This window comes from Erinaceus europaeus, chromosome 12 (genome assembly GCF_950295315.1).
Source record: "Erinaceus europaeus chromosome 12, mEriEur2.1, whole genome shotgun sequence".
Lineage (NCBI taxonomy): Eukaryota > Metazoa > Chordata > Mammalia > Eulipotyphla > Erinaceidae > Erinaceus > Erinaceus europaeus.
The window spans coordinates 15,601,511-15,622,102 of record NC_080173.1 but is presented as its reverse complement, the minus strand read 5'-3'; the positions used below and the strand labels follow the sequence as shown (position 1 = coordinate 15,622,102).

The 20,592-nt window shown below is 41.5% G+C and overlaps 1 protein-coding gene across 2 annotated transcripts in view; it reads left to right on the top strand.

Moving 5' to 3' along the window:
• GXYLT2 (glucoside xylosyltransferase 2) overlaps positions 1-20,289 on the top strand; it is a 104,575-nt gene extending 84,286 nt beyond the window's left edge. The window contains exons 7-8 of one of the 2 annotated variants that reach the window (XM_060202860.1): positions 3,077-3,252; positions 19,922-20,289. In XM_060202860.1, coding sequence (XP_060058843.1) covers positions 3,077-3,252; positions 19,922-19,946 — 201 coding nt within the window. In that variant the 3' untranslated portion in view covers positions 19,947-20,289. Of the gene's footprint in view, positions 1-3,076; positions 6,399-19,921 lie in introns of those variants that run through there. The other variant, XM_060202861.1, reaches the window with a different exon arrangement.
• Positions 20,290-20,592: the final 303 nt, after the last annotated feature.

Here is a 20,592-nt window from a genome sequence, read left to right as displayed (position 1 = left end):
TGAAAAGGGTACAGCTTCACACAATTCCCACCACCAGAACTCCGTATCCCATCCCCTCCCCTGATAGCTTCCCTATTCTTTAACCCTCTGGGAGTATGGACCCAGAGTCTATATGGGGTGCAGAAGGTGGAAGGTCTGGCTTCTGTCATTGCTTCCCCGCTTCTTCTTCTTCTAGCGTTTGCCCTTCTTCCGTAGCCAGTCAACAGCATCAGGTTGAGCCTGATGTAAAGTTTCGAGACCTCCTTTGAATCTGGAGAGGTGGCAGTCGTTGACTATGTGGGTCATAGTCTGTCTGGAGCCGCAGGGGCAGTTCGGGTCGTCTCTGGCTCCCCAGCGATGGAACATAGCGGCGCACTGGCCATGGCCTGTTCGATAGCGATTGAGGAGGGCCCAATCATAACGTGCTAGGTCAAAGCCGGGTTGACGCTTGCAGGGGTCTGTGATGAGGTGTTTGTTCTTGACCTCAGCTGACTGCCAACTCTGTTTCCAAGAGACTGGAACAGAGAAGTTCAGTGTAGGCGTAGGGGACCAGATTGGGTGACGAGACGTCAAGCGTTGAACAGGGTGGGCGAAGATATCCGCATATATTGGCAGGTCCGGTCGAGCGTAGACGTGGGAAATGAACTTAGATGATGCCGCATCCCGACGAATATCTGGCGGGGCGATGTTGGTGAGAACTGGCAGCCATGGAACCGGGGTGGAACGGATGGTTCCAGAAATTATCCTCATGGAGGAATATAATTTGGAATCGACCAAGTTGGACATGGGGGCTACGGAACCATACTGGGGCACAGTATTCTGCAGTGGAATAGCATAATGCCAGAGAGGATGATCGTAGTGTGGAAGCGCTCGCGCCCCATGAGGAGCTGGCCAGTCTTGCAATGATGTTATTCCTCGCGCCCACCTTTGCTGCAGTTTTTATGAGATGTTTGTGAAATGACAGAGTGCGATCGAGAGTAACGCCAAGATAGACTGGCTGGGCTTCATGCCGGATTCTCGTATCGCCAAGCTGCACATTAAGCTCACGCGAGGCCGAGGCATGGTGTAGATGGAAAACAGATGATACCGTTTTTGCAGTGCTAGGGATTAGTTGCCATTTTTTACAGTAATCAGATATCAGAGACATGTCTTTCGTGAGTGTTTCCTCGAGGATGTCGAACTTGGATGCCTGAGTTGCACAGCAGATGTCATTGGCGTAGATGAACTTCCTTGAAGAAGTTTCTGGGAGGTCATTGATGTAAATATTAAATAGCGTAGGAGCCAGAACAGAGCCCTGGGGGAGGCCACTTGAGACAAGTCTCCATCTGCTAGACTTGTCACCCAGATGCACCCAGAATCTTCTGTTTTGGAGAAGAAACGATATAGTGTTCCCCGCTGAACTTGGGCATTGACAGGTCGATCCATACTCCCAGCCTGTCTCTCTCCTTCCCTAATGGGGTCGGGATCTGGGGAAGCAGGGTTCCAGGACACATTGGTGGAGTCATCTGTCCAGGGAAGTCTGGTTGGCATCATGTTAGCGTCTGGAACCTGGTGGCTGAGAAAAGAGTTAACATATAGAGCCAAACAAGTTGTTGACTAATCATGAACCTAAAGGCTGGAATAGTGCAGATGAAGAGTTGGGGTTTACTCTGTGGTACTGAGGAGAAAGGTGACCAAAGGTCCAGATAGGTTCCACTGCTAAGATCCACTGCCCAGTGATGCAGGTCTGCAAGGTATCTTTCTCTCTTCCTCTCGGTCTTCCCTTTCCCTCTCAATTTCTTTTTGTTCCATCAAAAAAAAATTTTTTTTTAATGGTCTCAGGATCAGTTGATTTGTAGTGCAGGCACCAAGCCCCAGTGATAACCCTGGAGGCAAATAATAATAACAACAATATTAATAATAAGGGTATAACTCCACACCACTCCCACCACCAAAGGTTGGTGTGTCCCACCCTCTTTCCCCCCACTAATGGTAACCATCATAGTTCTCTCAGGATCATAGTTATGGGTTGATTATGTATACACATTTTATTCTTTTATTTCAAGTTCATGTATTTCAATTCTATATATTTCACTTATTACATTGTGGTATTTCTAAGGTTCTGTCTTGGTCCAATCTGAGCCAAAAGACTGCAACTGTTGGGAGTCAGGCAGTAGCACAGCGAGTTAAGCACATGTGGTGCAAAGTGCAAGGACAGGCGTAAGGATCCCAGTTCGAGCCCCCGGCTTCCCACCTTCACAAGCGATGAAGCAGGTCTGCAGGTGTCTATCTTTCTCTTCCCCTCTCTGTCTTCCCCTCCTCTCTCCATTTCTCTCTGGTCTATCCAACAACAACGACATCAGTAACAACAACAATAATAACTACTACAACAATAAAAAGACAACAAGGGCAACAAAAGGGAAAATAAGTAAGTAAAATAAAATAAAATATTTTTTAAATTAAAAAAAAAAAAAAAGACTGCAACTCTCTGGCTTCTTCTAAGGAGGGATTCTCACACCCTATCTAAACTACATGTCCAGGCCAGTTTGATGTTTCCTTTCCCAAGCCCCAGAGTCCAAGTTTTGCTGGAGAGTGACAGAGGGGTGCAATGTTCTAAAAAGTTGTGATAATTTGATTACCGGGACAAGCAGGGAGAGGGGCAAGGCCTTCAGATCTTCCAGCCTCCTGGGTCATGGTTTCCTAGGTCACCATGGGCCTTTGTAAATTTCCTCCCAACATAGGTCTTAACTGTTTATTGTTTTGAAAAAGCAAAGGAAGCAGGGATAGGCTGAAGAATGTGAGTCCCTGAAGTTGTCCTTTCATTTTTCAAGTTCAGTTTTAGCGTATTAACTGCTGGCATAGTACTAATGGTTAAGTTCAAGCAGTTTTTCAATTTTAGGTTACCTCTTCCACTCCTTGGTCACATCAAATCATGCTGGTTTTTTTTTGTTTGTTTGTCTATTTGTTTGTTTTTCCACGGTGTCTAAGGACTTAAAAAATGTGTGCCTGCCTGCTTATAGTGATTCTGGGTTTTGTTTTCTTAGTAGAAGCTGTTTGTACTTGAATTGTCATTTCAGAAACTAAACTTTTTCCCCTCCCCCCCCTATTTATTTTTCAGTTCCCCTTTCAAGACAATCTCTTTCAGTCTATGTATTACCCTCTTCAGTTGAAGTTTTTGGAGACTGTGCACACCTTATGTGGAAGAATTCCACAAGTGTTTCTGAAGCAGATTGAGAAAACAATGAAAAGGACTTATGAGAAACACGTCATCATTCACGTTGGCCCCGACTACAGGCACTGAATGTTTCGTATTCTTGCAAGTCCGTCAGGCCATCTCGTGACTGAGGAAATGTCCATCTGTCAGCTATCTGTGGGTCTTTTCATGTGTGTAAATTTTTTTTTTAAGAGTCAGAGATAGGGAAAATGGGGCAGAGGGTAGATAGCATAGTGGTTATGCAAAGAGACACTCATGCCTGAAGCTCCAAAGTCCCAGGTTCAAGCACCCACTGGTATCACCATAAGCCAGAGCTGAACAGTGTTCTGATAACAGAGAGAGAAAGAAAGAGATAAAGAGACCACATCACTGAAGCTTCCTTCAATGTGGTGGTGGTGGTGGGGGGGGGGGTTTGAGCCTAAATAGTATGGCAAAGCAGCACACTATCCAAGTGAGCTATTCCCATGGCCCACGAGTAAATATTTAAAGGTGCTTCATGACAATTGCATTTAAAAAGCCTGCTCAGTGTTGCTAAATTAATTGCTCCGAGTAGGGACTATGCACTATTCTTTTCTATAATGCTATTTATCTTTTTTTTTTCCAGGCATATTATTACTCATCTCACATTGTTCCAGAAGGTTGGGCTAGCTGTGAAAAGTGATTTTTGTGAGCCTCCCATTCTTGTTGCGTCTGAGACAGTATCAGTGGCATCGAACATATCAGATTTATCTCGTATGCCTGAGATTGTTCCTGTGGAGTGGGTGTTCTTCATCCTCATTGTATAAATGACACAAGCTTGTTGTAAAACAAGCGAACATTGTTTATGTTGTAAATTTGCAGGCAGTATAGCTTTGGGGGCCAGGTGGTTGAGTGCACCTGTTACAGTGCACAAGGACCTGGGTTCAAGCCTCCAGTCCCCACCTGCAGGAGGAAAGCTTTGCAAGTGGTGAAGCAGTGCTGCAGATGTCTCTTTGTCTCTCTCTCCCTCTCTACCTCCCCCTTCCCTCTCAAGATCTGGCTGTCTTTATCCAATACATAAAGACAATTAAAAAGAGAGAGAGAGAGTATAGGTTTGTGGAGCCAAATCAAGATTAGTCATAATCCTACCAACCAATGGGAAAGAATGTTATTTTAGCAGAGTCCTAGCTTTCCCACCCTAGCCCCCGTCTATATTTATTTGTCAAGCTCCCCTTTCCATTGTGCCACGCATCTAAAACAGGGAATTTCAGGAGAAGCTGATCCTATGCTAAGACTTTTTTGTGGGCAACTGAAAAGCTGCAAGGATCACTTTTACAGCTCTTTATTTAAAATATATATGTTTAAAATATATATGTCTTTATTAAAATATATATTTCTATAATGCTAAATAGCATTATAGAAAATAATAGTGCATAGTCCCTATTCGGAGCAATTAATTTGGGGGAGGGGTGTAGGGAGTAGATAGCATAATGGTTATGCAAAGAGACTCTCTGCCTGAGGTTACAAAGTCCCAGGTTCAAACCAGAGCTGAGCAGTGCTTGGTAAAAAATAAATAAATAAAATTTAAAATCATAATAATAAAATACACATGAAGGGTCCAGGTAGTGGCTCATCTGGTTGAGCACACATGTTGCAATAAGCAAGGACCCAGGTTCGAACTTCAGTTCTCCAACTGTAGAGGAAAAGCTTTGCAAGTGGTAAAGCAGTGCTGCAGGTGACTCTTTCCTCTCTATCACCCACTTCCCTCTGGCTGTCTCTATCCAACAAGTAACCCTATAACTAAATAAAAATAACTTTTTAAGGGAGTTGGGCTGTAGCACAGCGGGTTAAGCGCACGTGGCGCAAAGTGCAAGGATCCCTGTAAGGTTCCCGGTTTGAGCCCCCGGCTCCCCACCTGCAGGGGAGTTGCTTCACAGGCGGTGAAGCAGGTCTGCAGGTGTCTTTCTCTTCTCTTTCCATTTCTCTCTGTCCTATCCATCAACAACAATAAAAACAACAAGGGCAACTTAAAAAGCAAATAAATATTTTTTTAAATTTATAAAAAATAACTTTAAAATTATAAATAAATTAATAACTTTAAAAAATAATTTAAAGGGAGTCGGACAGGTTAAGCACACATGGCACAAATCGCAAGGACCGGCATAAGGATCCCGGTGCAAGCCCTGGCTCCCCACCAACAGGGGAGTCGCTTCACAGTTGGTGAAGCAGGTCTGCAGGTGTCTGTCTTTCTCTCCCCCTCTGTCTTCCCCTCTTCTCTCCATTTCTCTCTGCCCTATCCAAAAACGACATCAACAACAATAATAACTACAACAACAATAAAAAGACGGGAGTCGGGCTGTAGCACAGCAGGTTAAGCGCAGGTGGCGCAAAGCACAAGGACTGGCATAAGGGTCTCGGTTCGAGCCCTGGCTCCCCACCTTCAGGGGAGTCGCTTCACAGGCGGTGAAGCAGGTCTGCAGGTGTCTGTCTTTCTCTCCCCCTCTCTGCCTTCCCCTCCTCTCTCCATTTCTCTCTGTCCTATCCAACAATGACTACAACAATAAAACAACAAGGGCAACAAAGGGAATAAATAAATAAAATAAATATTAAAAAAACAATAAAAAGACAACAAGGGCAACAAAAGGGAAAATAAATATTTTTTAAAAGTTAGTGTTGAAAAGAAATAATTTTAAAACAAATACACATGTATAGGTGGAGTGTGTAGTTTGCATAACCATTACGCAATCTACCCTCTGCCCCAGCCTGAGTATGTAGTTCAGCAATAGAATAAATACATACTTCTCAATCATGAGGTCCCAGGTTTGATCCCCACCACCACAAAAAAAAAAAAAAAAAAAAAGAATGAAAGAAAAAGAAAAAAGAAATTATCCACACACACTCATCTGGAAGCATTCAAATTTTAGTAAACCAAGCAGTGCTAAAGGATGAAGCATACCTGGGTGAGAAGTGTTTCTCAAAGGAAAACTATTCAAATTTGTGGCACATTAACTCCTAAGAAATGTCTGTAGCTGGGGTGGGGGGGCGGATGGTGGCGCACCTGGTTGAGCGCACATGTGACAATGCGCAAGGACCCGGGTTTGAGCCCCTGGTCCCCACCTGCAGGGGGAAAGCTTCACAAGTGGTGAAGCAGGGCTGCAGGTGTCTCTCTGTCTCTCTCCCTCTCTATCACCCCCTTCCCTCTCAACTTCTGGCTGTCTCTATCCAATAAATAAATAAAGATAACAAAAAAAAGTTAAAGAAATAGAAATGTCTGTAGCTTCTAAAAACAAATTCAGTAATTGAGTTGTCTGATTAGCAGAGAAATGTGATGTTATGTCTACCCATACACAGAAATTTTTTAATATTTTTATTTTACCCAGAGCTCTGCTCAACTCTGAGTTATGGTGGTGCAGGGGCTTGAATCTGGAATTTTGGAGCCTCAGGCATGAGAGTCTCTTTGCATAACTATCATGCTGCCTATCCCCACCCAACAAAAACATTTTTTTTGCCTCCAGGGTTATTGCTGGCACTCGATGCCTGCAGTATGAATCCACTGCTCCTGGAGGCCATTCCCCCCCCCTTTGCTGCCTTTTTTTTTTTTTTTTAATTTCTTTATTGGGGAATTAATGTTTTACATTCGACAGTAAATACAATAGTTTATACATGCATAACATTCCCCAGTTTCCCATATAACAATACAACCCCCACTAGGTCCTCTGTCATCATTCTTGGACCTGTATTCTCCCCACCCACCCACTGTTGTTGTTATTGTTATTGTTGTCATAGCTGTTGTTGTTGGATAGGACAGAGAGAAATCAAGAGAGGAGGTGAAGACAGAGAGGGGGAGAGAAAGATAGACACCTGCAGACTTGCTTCACCGCTTGCGAATCGACCCCCTGCAGGTGGGGAGCCAGGAGCTAGAACCAGGATCCTTATGCAGGACCTTGCGCTTAGCGCCAAGTGCACTTAACCAGCTGCGCTACCGCCCGGCCCCCAACAAAAACATTTTATTCTCTTACATCATCATTAGATATGACCTTCTTTCCTTAAACACTAATGGTCAGTTCCATATTTAATGTGTATAAAATAGTTCAGTTGATTCTGCATATAAGAAAATTCAACATCACAGCAGCCTGCAATGATCTCCTCAATTTTTTTTTCTTCTTTAGTGTTATACAGCTGTTAGCCAAAGAGCCAGTCAAATCTTATAACCTACCTACATTAAAGTTCCACATCATATCCCTGAAGATTTGATTTAATCCCTCACATATCTGGTTATCAGCACGAGGGGACTTTGGGGGCCAGGTAGTTGCCTCAGCGGTAAAACTCATGTCTTGCATACATGTGGACCTGCAGCCAGTCCCTCGCGCTCTGGTGGGCCTCTTTTGCTCTCAATTAAAAACAAGAAAAAGTTAAGTTTTTTAAAAAGGCTATTTTATTTAATACTTTATCTCAAAATCAAAGACAAGAGCAAAACGAACACTGTGTATAAACAATGTTGATGATTAGTGGTCCGGGAGGTGGCACAGTAGATAATGAATTAGACTCTCAAGCATGAGTTCTGGATTTCAATCCCTGGCAGCACATGTACCAGAGTGATGTCTGGTACTTTCTCTCTCTCCTCCTATCTTTCTCATGAATAAATAAAATCTTTAAAAAAAAAGTCTTGATGTTTGCAACAGCCTAGTAAGCATAGTAAGGGCCTGAATCATCTCCATTATAAGGAAATTGTAACAAAAAGAAGCAAATAAAAAGAAATTTTTAAAGAAAGCAAACATTCCTGTTATAAATGCTATTCTAATGGTCCGGGAGGTGGCACAGTGGATAAAGCATCGGACTCTAAAGCATGAGGTCCTGAGTTCAATCCCCAGCAGCACATGTACCAGAGTGATGTCTGGTTCTTTGTCTCTCTCCTCCTATCTTTGTCATAAATTAATAAATAAAATCTTTAAAAATAAATAAATAAATGCTATTCTAGGGTGGTGGTAGATAGCATAATAGTTATGCAAAGAGACTCTCATGTTTGAGGTTCTGCAGTCCCAGGTTCAGTCCCCCACACTACCATAAGCCAGAGCTAAAAGTGGAGGGTAGATAGCATAATGGTTATGCAAACAGACTCTCATGCCTGAGGCTCCAGAGTCACAGGTTCAGTCCCCCTCACCACCATAAGTCAGAGCTGAACAGTGCTCTGGTTAAAAAAAAAAAAAAAAAAAAGCCAGAGCTGATAAATGTTCTGGAAAAAAAAATTAATAAAATAGTAAATAAGTGTTCAAAATGAATATATTACCCAGAGCCATCTACAAATTTAATGCTATCCCCATCAAGATCCCAAGCACATTTTTTAGGAGAATAGAACAAATGCTACAAATGTTTATCTGGAACCAGAAAAGACCTAGAATTGCCAAAACAATCTTGAGAAAAAAGAACAGAACCGGAGGCATCACACTGCCAGATCTCAAACTATATTATAGGGCCATTGTCATCAAAACTGCTTGGTACTGGAACATGAACAGACAACACTGACCAGTGGAATAGAATTGAGAGCCCAGAAATGAGGCCCCACACCTATGGACATCTAATCTTTGACAAAGGGGCCCAGACTATTACATGGGAAAGCAGAGTCTCTTCAACAAATGGTGTTGGAAACAATGGGTTGAAACATGCAGAAGAATGAAGCTGAATCACTGTATTTCACCAAATACAAAAGTAAATTCCAAGTGGATCAAGGACTTGGATGTTAGACCAGAAACTATCAGATACTTAGAGGAAAATATTGGAAGAACTTTTTTCCGCATAAATTTTAAAGACATTTTCAATGAAACGAATCCAATTACAAGGAAGACTAAGGCAAGTATAAACCTATGGGACTACATCAAATTAAAAAGCTTCTTCACAGCAAAAGAAACCACTACCCAAATCAAGAGACCCCTCACAGAATGGGAGAAGATCTTTACATGCCATACATCAGATAAGAGTTTAATAACCAACATATATAAAGAGCTTACCAGACTCAACAACAAGACAACAAATAACCCCATCCAAAAATGGGGGGAGGACATGGACAGAATATTCACCACAGAAGAGATCCAAAAGGCCGAGAAACACATGAAAAAATGCTCCAAGTCTCTGATTGTCAGAGAAATGCAAATCAAGACAACAATGAAATATCACTTCATTCCTGTGAGAATGTCACACATCAGAAAAGGTAACAACAGCAAATGCTGGAGAGGGTGTGGGGTCAAAGGAACCCTCCTGCACTGCTGGTGGGAATGTCAATTGGTCCAACCTCTGTGGAGAACAGTCTGGAGAACTCTCAGAAGGCTAGAAATGGACCTACCCTATGACCCTGCAATTCCCCTCCTGGGGATATATCCTAAGGAACCCAACACATCCATCCAAAAAGATCTGTGTACACATATGTTCTTGGCAGCACAATTTGTAATAGCCAAAACCTGGAAGCAAGCCAGGTGTCCAACAGCAGATGAGTGGCTGAGCAAGTTGTGGTATATATACACAATGGAATACTACTCAGCTGTAAAAAATGGTGACTTCACCGTTTTCAGCCGAACTTGGATGGACCTTGAAAAAATCATGTTGAGTGAAATAAGTCAGAAACAGAAGGATGAATATGGGATGATCTCACTCTCAGGCCGAAGTTGAAAAACAAGATTAGAAAAGAAAACACAAGTCGAACCTGAAATGGAATTGGAGTATTACACCAAAGTAAAAGACTCTGGGGTGGGTGGGTGGGTGGGGAGAATACAGGTCCATGAAAAATGATGAATGAAATAGTGGGGGTTGTATTGCTAAATGGGAATCTGGGGAATGTTATGCATGTAAAAAAAAAAAGAAGTAGAAACGCAAAGCAGAAATTGACTGAGTTTGGAGTATGGCACCAAAGTAAGAAAGCAGAAGTATACTAGAGTTTGCAGTGAGTACCTCCCTAATACTTCCTCTCCACTTTTCCAAGCTTTGGGTCCATGATTGCTCAACAATTTGTTTGGCTTTGTATGTTAACTCTCTTTTTAGTCACCAGGTTCCAGGTGTCATCAGGATGCTGGCCAGACTTCCCTGGATTGAAGACACCACCAATGTGTCCTGGAGCTCAGCTTCCCCAGAGACCCATCCTACTAGGGAAAGAGAGAGGCAGACTGGGAGTATGGACCGATCAGTCAACGCCCATGTTCAGCGAGGAAGCAATTACAGAAGCCAGACCTTCTACCTTCTGCAACCCTCAATGACCCTGGGTCCATGCTCCCAGAGGGATAGAGAATGGGAAAGCTATCGGGGGAGGGGGTGGGATATGGAGATTGGGTGGTGGGAATTGTGTGGAGTTGTACCCCTCCTACCCTATGGTTTTGTTAATTAATCCTTTCTTAAATAAAAAAATAAAATAAAATAAAATAAATAGTAAATAAGTGCTATTCTAGGTGTCAGGCTTTGGCACACCTGGTTAAGTACTCACATTACTGTATGCAAGGACCCAGGTTTAAGCCCCTGGTCCCCACCTATAGGGGAAAGCTTCACAAGTGGTGAAGCAGGGCTGCAGGTGTCTCTCTGTCTCTCTCCTTCTGTATCTCCTCCCCTTTCATCTGTATCTATCCAATAATAAGTAAATAAGATATAAAAAATAGCTTAGTCTCTAAAATACAAATATATATATATGTATAAATGTTATTCTATAAGATGTGAGTGTGCACAAAATATATCTTGTTTTACAGAAAAATGTTGGGAGACAAAAATCTGAAAGAATAAAATGAAAATTATTTTGCTAATGCAAAGATGATATCTTGTATATTGGAATCTTGGAAGATATCATTGGTGCTATAACAGCAGAAAGCCTTATCCTGAAAAGTAAATGAAGTGGTCTGGAAGGTGGAACAGTGGATAAAGCATTAGATTCTCAAGCATGAGGTCCTAAATTCAATCCCTGGCAGCACATGTACCAGAGTGATATCTGGTTCTTTCTCTCTCCTCCTATCTTTCTCATTAATAAATAGATAAAATCTTTTTTAAAAAATAGATGAAGATTTAAAACACTGCAAAGAAAGACAGAAATATGAGGTGGTATCGTGGGTGAAATGTTAGGTTCTCAACCATGAGGTCCTGAGTTTGTTGCCCTTATTGTTTTTTTATTATTGTTGTTGTAGCTATTGTTGTTATTGCTATTGTTAGATAGGACAAAGAGAAATGGAGGGAGATGGGGAAGACAGAGAGGGGGAAAGAAAGATAGACACCTGTAGACCTGCTGCACTGCCTGTGAAGCGACCCCCCTGCGGGTGGGGATCCAGGGGTTCAAACTGGGATCCTTATGCCGTTTCTTGTGCTTTGAGCCATGTGCGCTAAACTCGTTGTGCTACCGCCAGACTCCCCGAGGTCCTGAGTTTGATCCTCAGCAGCACATGTACCAGAGGGATATTCTGCTTCTCTTCCCCTCTCTCTCCTCCTATACCTTTTCTTTAAAACATAAATAAATAGGGACCAGGCAGTGGTGCACCTGGTTAAGTGCGCACATTACAGTGTATAAGGACCCAGGTTCAAGCCCCTGGTCCCCTCCTGTACAAGCGGTGAAGTAGTGCTGCAGATGTCTCTGTCTCTTCACTATCTCTCTCTCTTCCTCTCTCAATTTCTCTCTGTCCCTACCCAATAATAAATGAATAAAAATATTTTTTAAATAAACATTTTTAAATGCATATTTGCATCAGTGTAAAAAACGGCAAGAATACATATATTAAAACTATTTGTTTATTATTGGATAGAGACAGAGAGAAATTGAGGGGAAGGAGAGAAAGAGATGGAGAGAGACAGAGAGACACCTGCAGCCCTGCTTCACCACTCATGAAGCTTTCCCCCTGCAGGTGGGGACCAGGGGCTTGAACCCAGGTTCTTGAGCACCGTAGTCTGTGCTCTTAACCAGGTGCGCCACCGCCTGGCCCTGGCAAGTATATATATATTTTTAATTTCTTTATTGGGGAATTAATGTTTTACATTCGACAGTAAATACAATAGTTTCTACATGCATAACATCAGCAAGTATATTTTTTAAAAAGAAAGATATAGATATCAATGAATACTGGTGTCCAAAACCATTATTGTAGCAACATATTTAAATCTATAATCTTAGGATAATAGCCCACACTTTCCTTTTGATCAGCTAGGTGGCCTATGTTTATTATGTTTTTTAAGGAAACTACCAGTATGATGCAAAATTCTTAACTTTGCTATTGTATGTTTTCTCATTGCATCACAACATTTTTTTTTTTTTAACCAGAGCTCTGCTCAGCTCTGGCTGATGGTGATGTGGGGGATTGAACCTGGCACTTTGGAGCCTCAGACATGAGTCTCTTTGCATAGCCATTATGCTATCTACCCACTACCCTCACATTTATTCCTTTATATCTAGATTATGTGGGTCAACATTTAGATTTTCATTTGGCTGGAAGAATATACATCCTATCTACCTTTAAATGCAATTCACTTCCAAGTGAAAGAGTTAAGTTATTGGGGAGGGGAAGGGAAGGGAGGGGAGGGGAGTGGAGGAGGAGATAGCATAATTGTTAGGCCAAGAGACTCAGACTCCAAAGTCCCAGGTTAGATGCCTGTACCACCATAAGCTAGAGCTGAGCAGTGATCTGGAAAAAAAAAAAGTCAAGATAGTATGATCCCCTAATTACTATTCCAGTTTTCTGTTTGTTAGCTGTCCAGTCACTCCACAAAATGTCACTCAGCTATCTTTGTGATTCATGGATGCAAAGAAGTTCTTTTCCCCGTCTCCCTCTCTACCTTCCCCTCCCCTCTCAATTTCCTTCTGTCTCTATCTAATAATAAAGAAAGAAAATTTAAAATAAAAAGTTCCCTCCCCACCTGCAGGGAGAAAGATTTCAAGAGGTGAAGTGGGGCTGCTGGTGTCGCTCTGTCTCTCTCTACCTCCTCCTCCCCTCTCAATTTCTCTCGGTCTCTATCAATAATAAGTAAATAAAATATCATTTTTTTAAAAAAAGTTCCTTTCCATGGGATTGGGGGGCAGATTACAGCTCAGTAGGAGAGCACATGCTTTTATATGTGTGATGTCCTGGTTTTGTTCTTCAGGGAAGTGGCACAGTGACTGAAGTGAAAGACTGAAGAGCATCAGGTCCCAAGTTCTAGCCTAAGCATTCAGATGTCCCAAAGTGATGCTCTGGTCCTCTCTCACATGTTAACAAATAAATAGATATTTAAAAATTGACCTCTATTTCCCTGTTCCTACCCCTAAAAGAATACAGATTCCTGGGAGTCGGGCTGTACCGCAACGGGTTAAGCGCAGGTGGCGCAAAGCACAAGGACCGGCCTTAAGGATCCCAGTTCAAGCCCCCGGCTCCCCACCTGCAGGGGAGTCACTTCACAGGCGGTGAAGCAGGTCTGCAGCTGTCTGTCTTTCTCTCCCCCTTTCTGTCTTCCCCTCCTCTCTCCATTTCTCTCTGTCCTATCCACCGACGACAACAATAATAAATACAACAATAAAGCAACAAGAGCAACGAAAGGGAATAAATAAATATTAAAAAAAAAGAATACAGATTCCTTTTATTTTATTTTTTTCACCAGAGCACTTCTCAGCACTTGCTTCTGGGGGTGTAGGGGGTTGAACCTGGGACTTTGGAGCTTCAGATAAGAGACTTTTTATGGGGGTCGGGAGGTAGCACCGCAGGATAAGTGCACATGGCACAGAGCAAAAGGACCAGCGTAAGGATTCAGGTTCGAGCCCCCAGCTCCCCACCTGTGAGGGTGGGGGGTCACTTCACAAGCATTGAAGCAGGTCTGCAGGTGTCTTATCTTTCTCTCTCCCTGCCTCTCTCGATTTCTCTCTGTTCTATCCAACAACAACAACATCAATGGCAACAATGACAATAAGGACAACAAAATGGGGGAGGGAATGGCCTCCAGGAGCAGTGGATTCATAGTGCAGGCACCGAGCCCTAGAGATAACCCTGGATGCAAAAAAAAAAAAAAAAAAGAGAGAGAGTCTTTTTTGCATAACTATTATGCCGTCTCCTATCCAGCAATTCCTTTTTTTAATTTTTTTTTTATTTTTTGAGTTAAGATTTACACACAACTCTCAATTATTGGTTCTGGTGTGAATACACGGAATAGAACTGCCCACAAAGACCAACAATGGAACTCTAGAATGTTCTAGAATAATGTATCATAAGAATGTAAAATCTTAAGTTGGTGTGGTTTCCTGCCTTGGAATTCTTTCATTGTATCCTGAAAGCTTAGGTGAATTGAATGGACAATTTAGAGACACTTTAAATTGTTACTTATTTTCTGTAGTAAGACATGAGACAGTCTTTCCCCTGCTTTTGACAGTTCTCAGAAATGACTACATTAGCTCTTTTGAAATACGACAACCATGACTTACTTGTAAGTCCACAGTCTAATGAGACTTAGAGTGTGGTCTGAAGTCTGGCAAACCTTGTGTGGCCACATATGCCATACTGAATTCTCATTCTCTTTTTTTGCATTTTTCCCCCCTTCTTTACCAGAGCACTGCTCAGCTCTGGCTGATGGTAGTGTGGGGGACTGAATCTGTGACTTTTGAGCCTCAGGCACAGAAGCCTTCTTGCATAAGAAGTTTTTTGTGGGAGTGGAGCGGTAGCTCAGCGGGTTAAGCACAGGTGGTGCAAAGTGCAAAAGCATAAGGACCGGCATAAGGATCCTGGTTAGAGCCCCCGGCTCCCCACCTGCAGGGGAGTCACTTCACAGGTGATGAAGCAGGTCTGCAGGTGTCTATCTTTCTCTTCCCCTTTCTGTCTTCCCCTCCTCTCTCCATTTCTCTCTGTGCTATCCAACGACGACGTCAATAACAACAATAACTACAACAACAATAAAAAATAACAAGGGCAACAAAAGGGAAAATAAATAAATATAAATATAAAAATTGTTTTAAAAAAGGTTTTGTATAGGTTAGATCCCCAGCATACTGAACTAAATTCTTTCAACTTTTCTCTCCTCCTTTCTGCCTCTCACTTCTCATTGCCTTAAAATTCTGCTTCATGCATGTAACTGGAAGTTCCTTCAGAGGAACTTTAATGAGAGATACTGAGAGAAAGACATACAGAGAAAGACTAGAGCACTGGTCAGTTCTGGGTATGGTGGTGCTGGTGACTGAACCAGGGACCTTGGAGCCTCCAGCATGAAAGTCTTTTTGCATAACCATTTTGCTATCTCCCCGGCTAGAGAAGACACTTTTTCTTTCTTCCTTCCTTCCTTCCTTCCTTCCTTCCTTCCTTCCTTCCTTCCTTCCTTCCTTCCTTTTTAAAAAATATTTATTTATTTATTCACTTTTGTTGCCCTTGTTGTCTTTCTTCCTTTCTCTCTCTCTCTCTTCCTTTCTTTTTTTTTTTCCCCAGAGCACTGCTCAACTCTGGCTTACAATGGTGTGGGATTGAACCTGGGACTTTGGAGCCTCAGGCATGAAAGTCTTTCGTATAACCATTATGCTTTCTACCCCCACCTGAGAAGGCACTTTCTAATAGCACAATGAGACAGTATTTTTGTATGCATGGAAATTGGGAGTTTCAGTAATAGCATGGTCACCAGAAATGCTGGCAATATTTTTGTTGCTGAAGGGTTTTTCCAATATAAATATCAGAAATTGGAACCTACACTGAAAATGTCAACATTTAGGACCAGTAGAATAGTTCTCTTGGATAGTGCACAGCTTTGCATGTGCCAGACCCAGGTTTAAGCTCAATCCCTACAACCTGGAAAGGAGCCTCAGTGCTATGGATTCTGATTCTCTGCCTCTCTGTTTCTTTTTTTCTTTAATATTTATTTATTTATTTTCCCTTTTGTTGCCCTTGTTTTATTGCTGTAGTTATTATTGTTGTTGTTATTGATGTCATTGTTGGATAGGACAGAGAGAAATGGAGAGAGGAGGAGAAGACAGAGAGGGGGAGAGAAAGATACCTGCAGACTTGCTTCACCACCTGTGAAGAGATTCCCTTGCAGGTGGGGAGCCAGGGGCTCGAACCGGGATCCTTACTCCCATCCTTGTGTTTTGCGCCACCTGCGCTTAACCCGCTGTGCTACTGACTGACTCCCCGCCTCTCTGTTTCTAACTAAAAGCAAACAAAAATCATTATTTAGAAACTTTAACTGATCATAAAATTTACTTAAGTTTTCCTTGAACTTCTAAAATGACAATTTAACTCTTAAGGTATAATACTCCAAGCTTTATTCTTTATTTGAAAGTCCTGTTATGTATTTACTGTGTCCATTAAAAGTTATTTTTTGTGGTCTGGGAGGTGGCGCAGTGGATAAGACTTTGGACTCTTAAGCCTGAGGTCCTGAGTTCTATCCCCAGCAGCACATATACCAGAGTGATGTCTGGTTCTTTCTCTCTCTCCTATCATTTCTCATGAGTAAGTAAATAAAAATCTTTTTAAAAAAGTTATTTTTATAGGGCCAGGAGTGGCACCCCTGGTCCCTGCCTGCAGAGGGAAACTTCATGAATGGTGAAGCAGGGCTGTAGGTGTCTCTCTCTCTCTCTCTCCCTCTTTATCTCCTCCTCTCCTCTCAATTTCTCTCTGTCTCTATCCAATAATAAATACATAAAAATATTTCAAAAAAGTTAATTTTACTTTAACTGAATTTATTATTGAAGTGGATATTTATAGAGACAAAGAAATTTGAGAGTATCTGTACTGTAAATTTTTTTTTAAATTTACTTATCTTTATTTATTTATTGGATACAGACAGGTAGAAATCGAGAGGGAAGGGAGTGATAGAGAGGGAAAGAGACAGACAGACACCTGCAACACTGCTTCACCACTTCGAAGCTTTCCCCCTGCAAGTGGGGACCAGGAGATCAAACCTGGATCCTTGCGCATTGTAACATGGACTCAACCAGTTGCACCACCACCCAGCCCCTCTACTGTAATTTTCTGTTTGTTTAGATGGAGACAGAGAAGCAGAGGGAGAGGAAGATGCCATAAAACAGAAGCTTCCTTTTATGTGGTGTGGGGCTGAACTTGATTCTGGGTTGAACACATGGCAAAGCAGTGCTATCCAAGCCTGCTTTTCACCAGCCCTTGTCTATTGTGACTATGGTGTACATAAAAAAAATTTAAAAAATCAGACCATAACGCACATGGCACAAAGAACAAAGATCGGCATAAGGATCCCAGTTCAAGCCCCCAGGTCCCCCACCTGCAGGGGGGTCGCTTCACAAGTGGTGAAGCAGGTCTGCAGGTGTCTATCTTTCTCTCTCCCCTTCTGTCTTCCCCTCCTCTCTCCATTTCTGTCTGTTCTATCCAACAACGACGACATCAGTAACAACAACAATAACTACAACAATAAAAAGACAACAAGGGCAACAAAAGGGAAAGTAAATACATATTTAAAAATTATAAAAAGAAAAGAGAATGTAAAATAATAATAAATAAATAAAATATGTCATTCTCATGTTGGGTTGACCATGACAAACATGCTTTCATAAGTAAATTCAGAAATATGTCAGAGGGCACAAAGCACAAGGATCGGTGTAAGGATCCTGGTTCGAGCCCCCGGCTCTCCACCTGCAAGGGCGTCACTTCACAGGCGGTGAAACAGGTCTGCAGGTGTCTGTCTTTCTCTCCCCCTCTGTGTCTTCCCCTCCTCTCTCCATTTCTCTCTGTCCTAATAACAACAATAATAACGACAACAAAAATTAAAAACAAGGACAACAAAAGGCAACAAAAGGGAAAATAAATAAATATTTTTAAAAAGAGTTGGAGGCATTAGTGGTAAAATGAGAGGAATTGAGGATTCTTATAAAAACAGGTACTAAATTCTAATTTTTTAAATATATATATATATATATATTAGTGAGAGGAGGAGAGAGAAAGCCAGAGGATCACTCTGACACAGGCAGTGTCAGGGCTCAAACTTGGGAGCTCATGCTTGAGAATCCAACACCTTACCCAATACATCATCTCTCAGTCTGCAATTCTAATATTTAAATATATATATATATATATATATATATATATATATATATATATATATATATATATATATATATATAAATTTAGGGGGCCAGGCGGTAGCGCAGCGGATTAAGCTCACATGGCGTGAAGCACAAGGATCAGTGGAAGAATCTCTGTTCGAACCCGGCTCCCCACCTGCAGGGGAGTCACTTCATAAGCGGTAATGCAGGTCTACAGGTGTCTGTCTTTCTCCTGCCCCTCTGTGTTCTCCACCTCTCTCAATTTCTTTCTGTCCTATGCAACAGCAATAACAATAATAGTAACAACAAGGGCGAGAAAAATGGCCTCCAGGAGCAGTGGATTTGTAGTGCAGGCACCGATAGCCCCAGCTATAACCCTGGAGCCAATAAAACAAAAACAAAAAAGTTTTATTAGTTTATTAATGAGATAGATAGGAGGAGAAAGAGAAAGAACCATATATTACTCTGCCGGGGACTTAACTTGGGACCTCATGCCTATGAGTCCAATGCTTTGGGTGTCTGGCGGTAGGTAGCGCAGCGGGTTAAGTGCACATGGCGCAAAGCAAAGCGCAAGCACCAGCAAAAGGATCTCGATTCAAGCCCCCAGCTCCCCACCTGCAGGGGAGTCGCTTCACAGGTAGTGAAGCAGGTCTGCAGGTGTCTGTCTATCTCTCCTCCTATCTGTCTTCCCCTCCTCTCTCTGTCCTATCTAACAACGACGACATCAATAACAATAATAATAAAAACAAGGGCAACAAAAGGGAAAATAAATAAACAGAAAAGAGTCCAATGCTTTATCCACTGTGCCACATCCCAAACCACTGCAATTTTAATCTTTAGAGCTCATTTTCATGAGTTGCAGAAATGTTTTCTTTTTTAAAAAAATATTTATTTATTCATTTTTCCCTTTGTTTTTGCCCTTGTTGTTTTTCAGAAATGTTTTCTTTTTTTTTTTTTTCTCCTTAGAACCTGAGTGTGTGTGTGCGTGTGTGCACGTGCACATGCTACCTCACTGTTATGGTGGACTTTTCATTTTTAAATATTTAGTTATTTATTCATATGAGAGAGAGAGAACTAGAGCATCTCTCTGGCACATATGTGCTGGGGCCTGAACTTGGGACCTCCTAGTTAAGAGTCCAGCACTACTGATTGCACGACCTCCCTGGCTCTGCTTTTTCTTTTTTTTTTAATTTTTTTTTTTAAATAATTACCTACATTTATTCAAATCCTTTAACAGTGTATTAAGTGAGGTGTTGTTGTTGACATGGGTACTCAACCTAGCCTCAAGTTTATGGAAGATTCCTTTTTTTAAATTTATTTTTATTTTTTTATTTTTTATTATTATTTTGTTTATTTATTTATTTATTTAAGAAAGGATTAATTAACAAAACCATAGGGTAGGAGGGGTACAACTCCACACAATTCCCACCGCCCAATCTCCATATCCCACCCCCTCCCCCGATAGCTTTCCCATTCTCTATCCAGAAATGTTTTCTTAAAAGAATCAATCAGTGTGCGAAGGGTAGATAGCATAATGGTTATACAAACAGACTCTCATGCCTGAGGCTCCAATGTCCGAGGTTCAATCCCCTGCCCCACCATAAGCCAGAGCTGAGCAGTGCTCTGGTAAAAAAGAAAAAAAATCAATCAGCAAAACATATACACATATTCACACACACCTTTGAAGGCAGATGCCAGCTTAGTTGTAATATATGAATTGGAGATTTATCCATAGTGACTCCTGAGGTCAAATCATGTCACAGTGGCAGGCTAATCAGATTTCTCAGACAAAAAGACAGTTTTATCCTAATTTTTGTTCTTCACAGGTTAAAACTGGAAAGATTCTCTTGAATCTTGAAGATAAAGCTCTTGTGTTTGTGTAACTAAGTATGGACATCAAGCATCAGGTGCAATTTCTGCTTCATTGGTTTTACATGTTTGTATGTTTTTACACATCAGTGGAAAGTACATCAATTGTTTACAGCTCTCAAGGAGACTCTGAATGAGGCTTTTTTAATTCAGTGTTGGAAAACTTAATTTGCAGTAATTTTTCTTTGGAAAGAAATAAACATAAAAGAATCATTTAAAATAGATTATTAGAACAAATTAAAGTGATTACAAGTATTGTGGTTAAACTACAATCTTGTCTTTTTAAACATGTCTCCTGATTTTCCTCTTTTTATTAAAAACTTAAAAAAAAAACATGTCTTTTATTTATTTATTATTCAACAAATTTTTAAAAAATATTTATTTTCCCTTTTGTTGCCCTTGTTTTTTATTTTTGTTGTAGTTATTATTGATGTTGTTGTATAGGACAGAGAGAAATGGAGAGAGGAGGGGAAGACAGAGAAGGGGAGAGAAAGATAAGACACTTGCAGACCTGCTTCACCGCCTGTGAAGCGACCCCCCTACAGGTGGGGACCCTTACTCTGGTCCTTGCGCTTGCGCCACATGCGTTTAACCCGCTGCGCTACCACCCAGCCCTCTATTTATTATT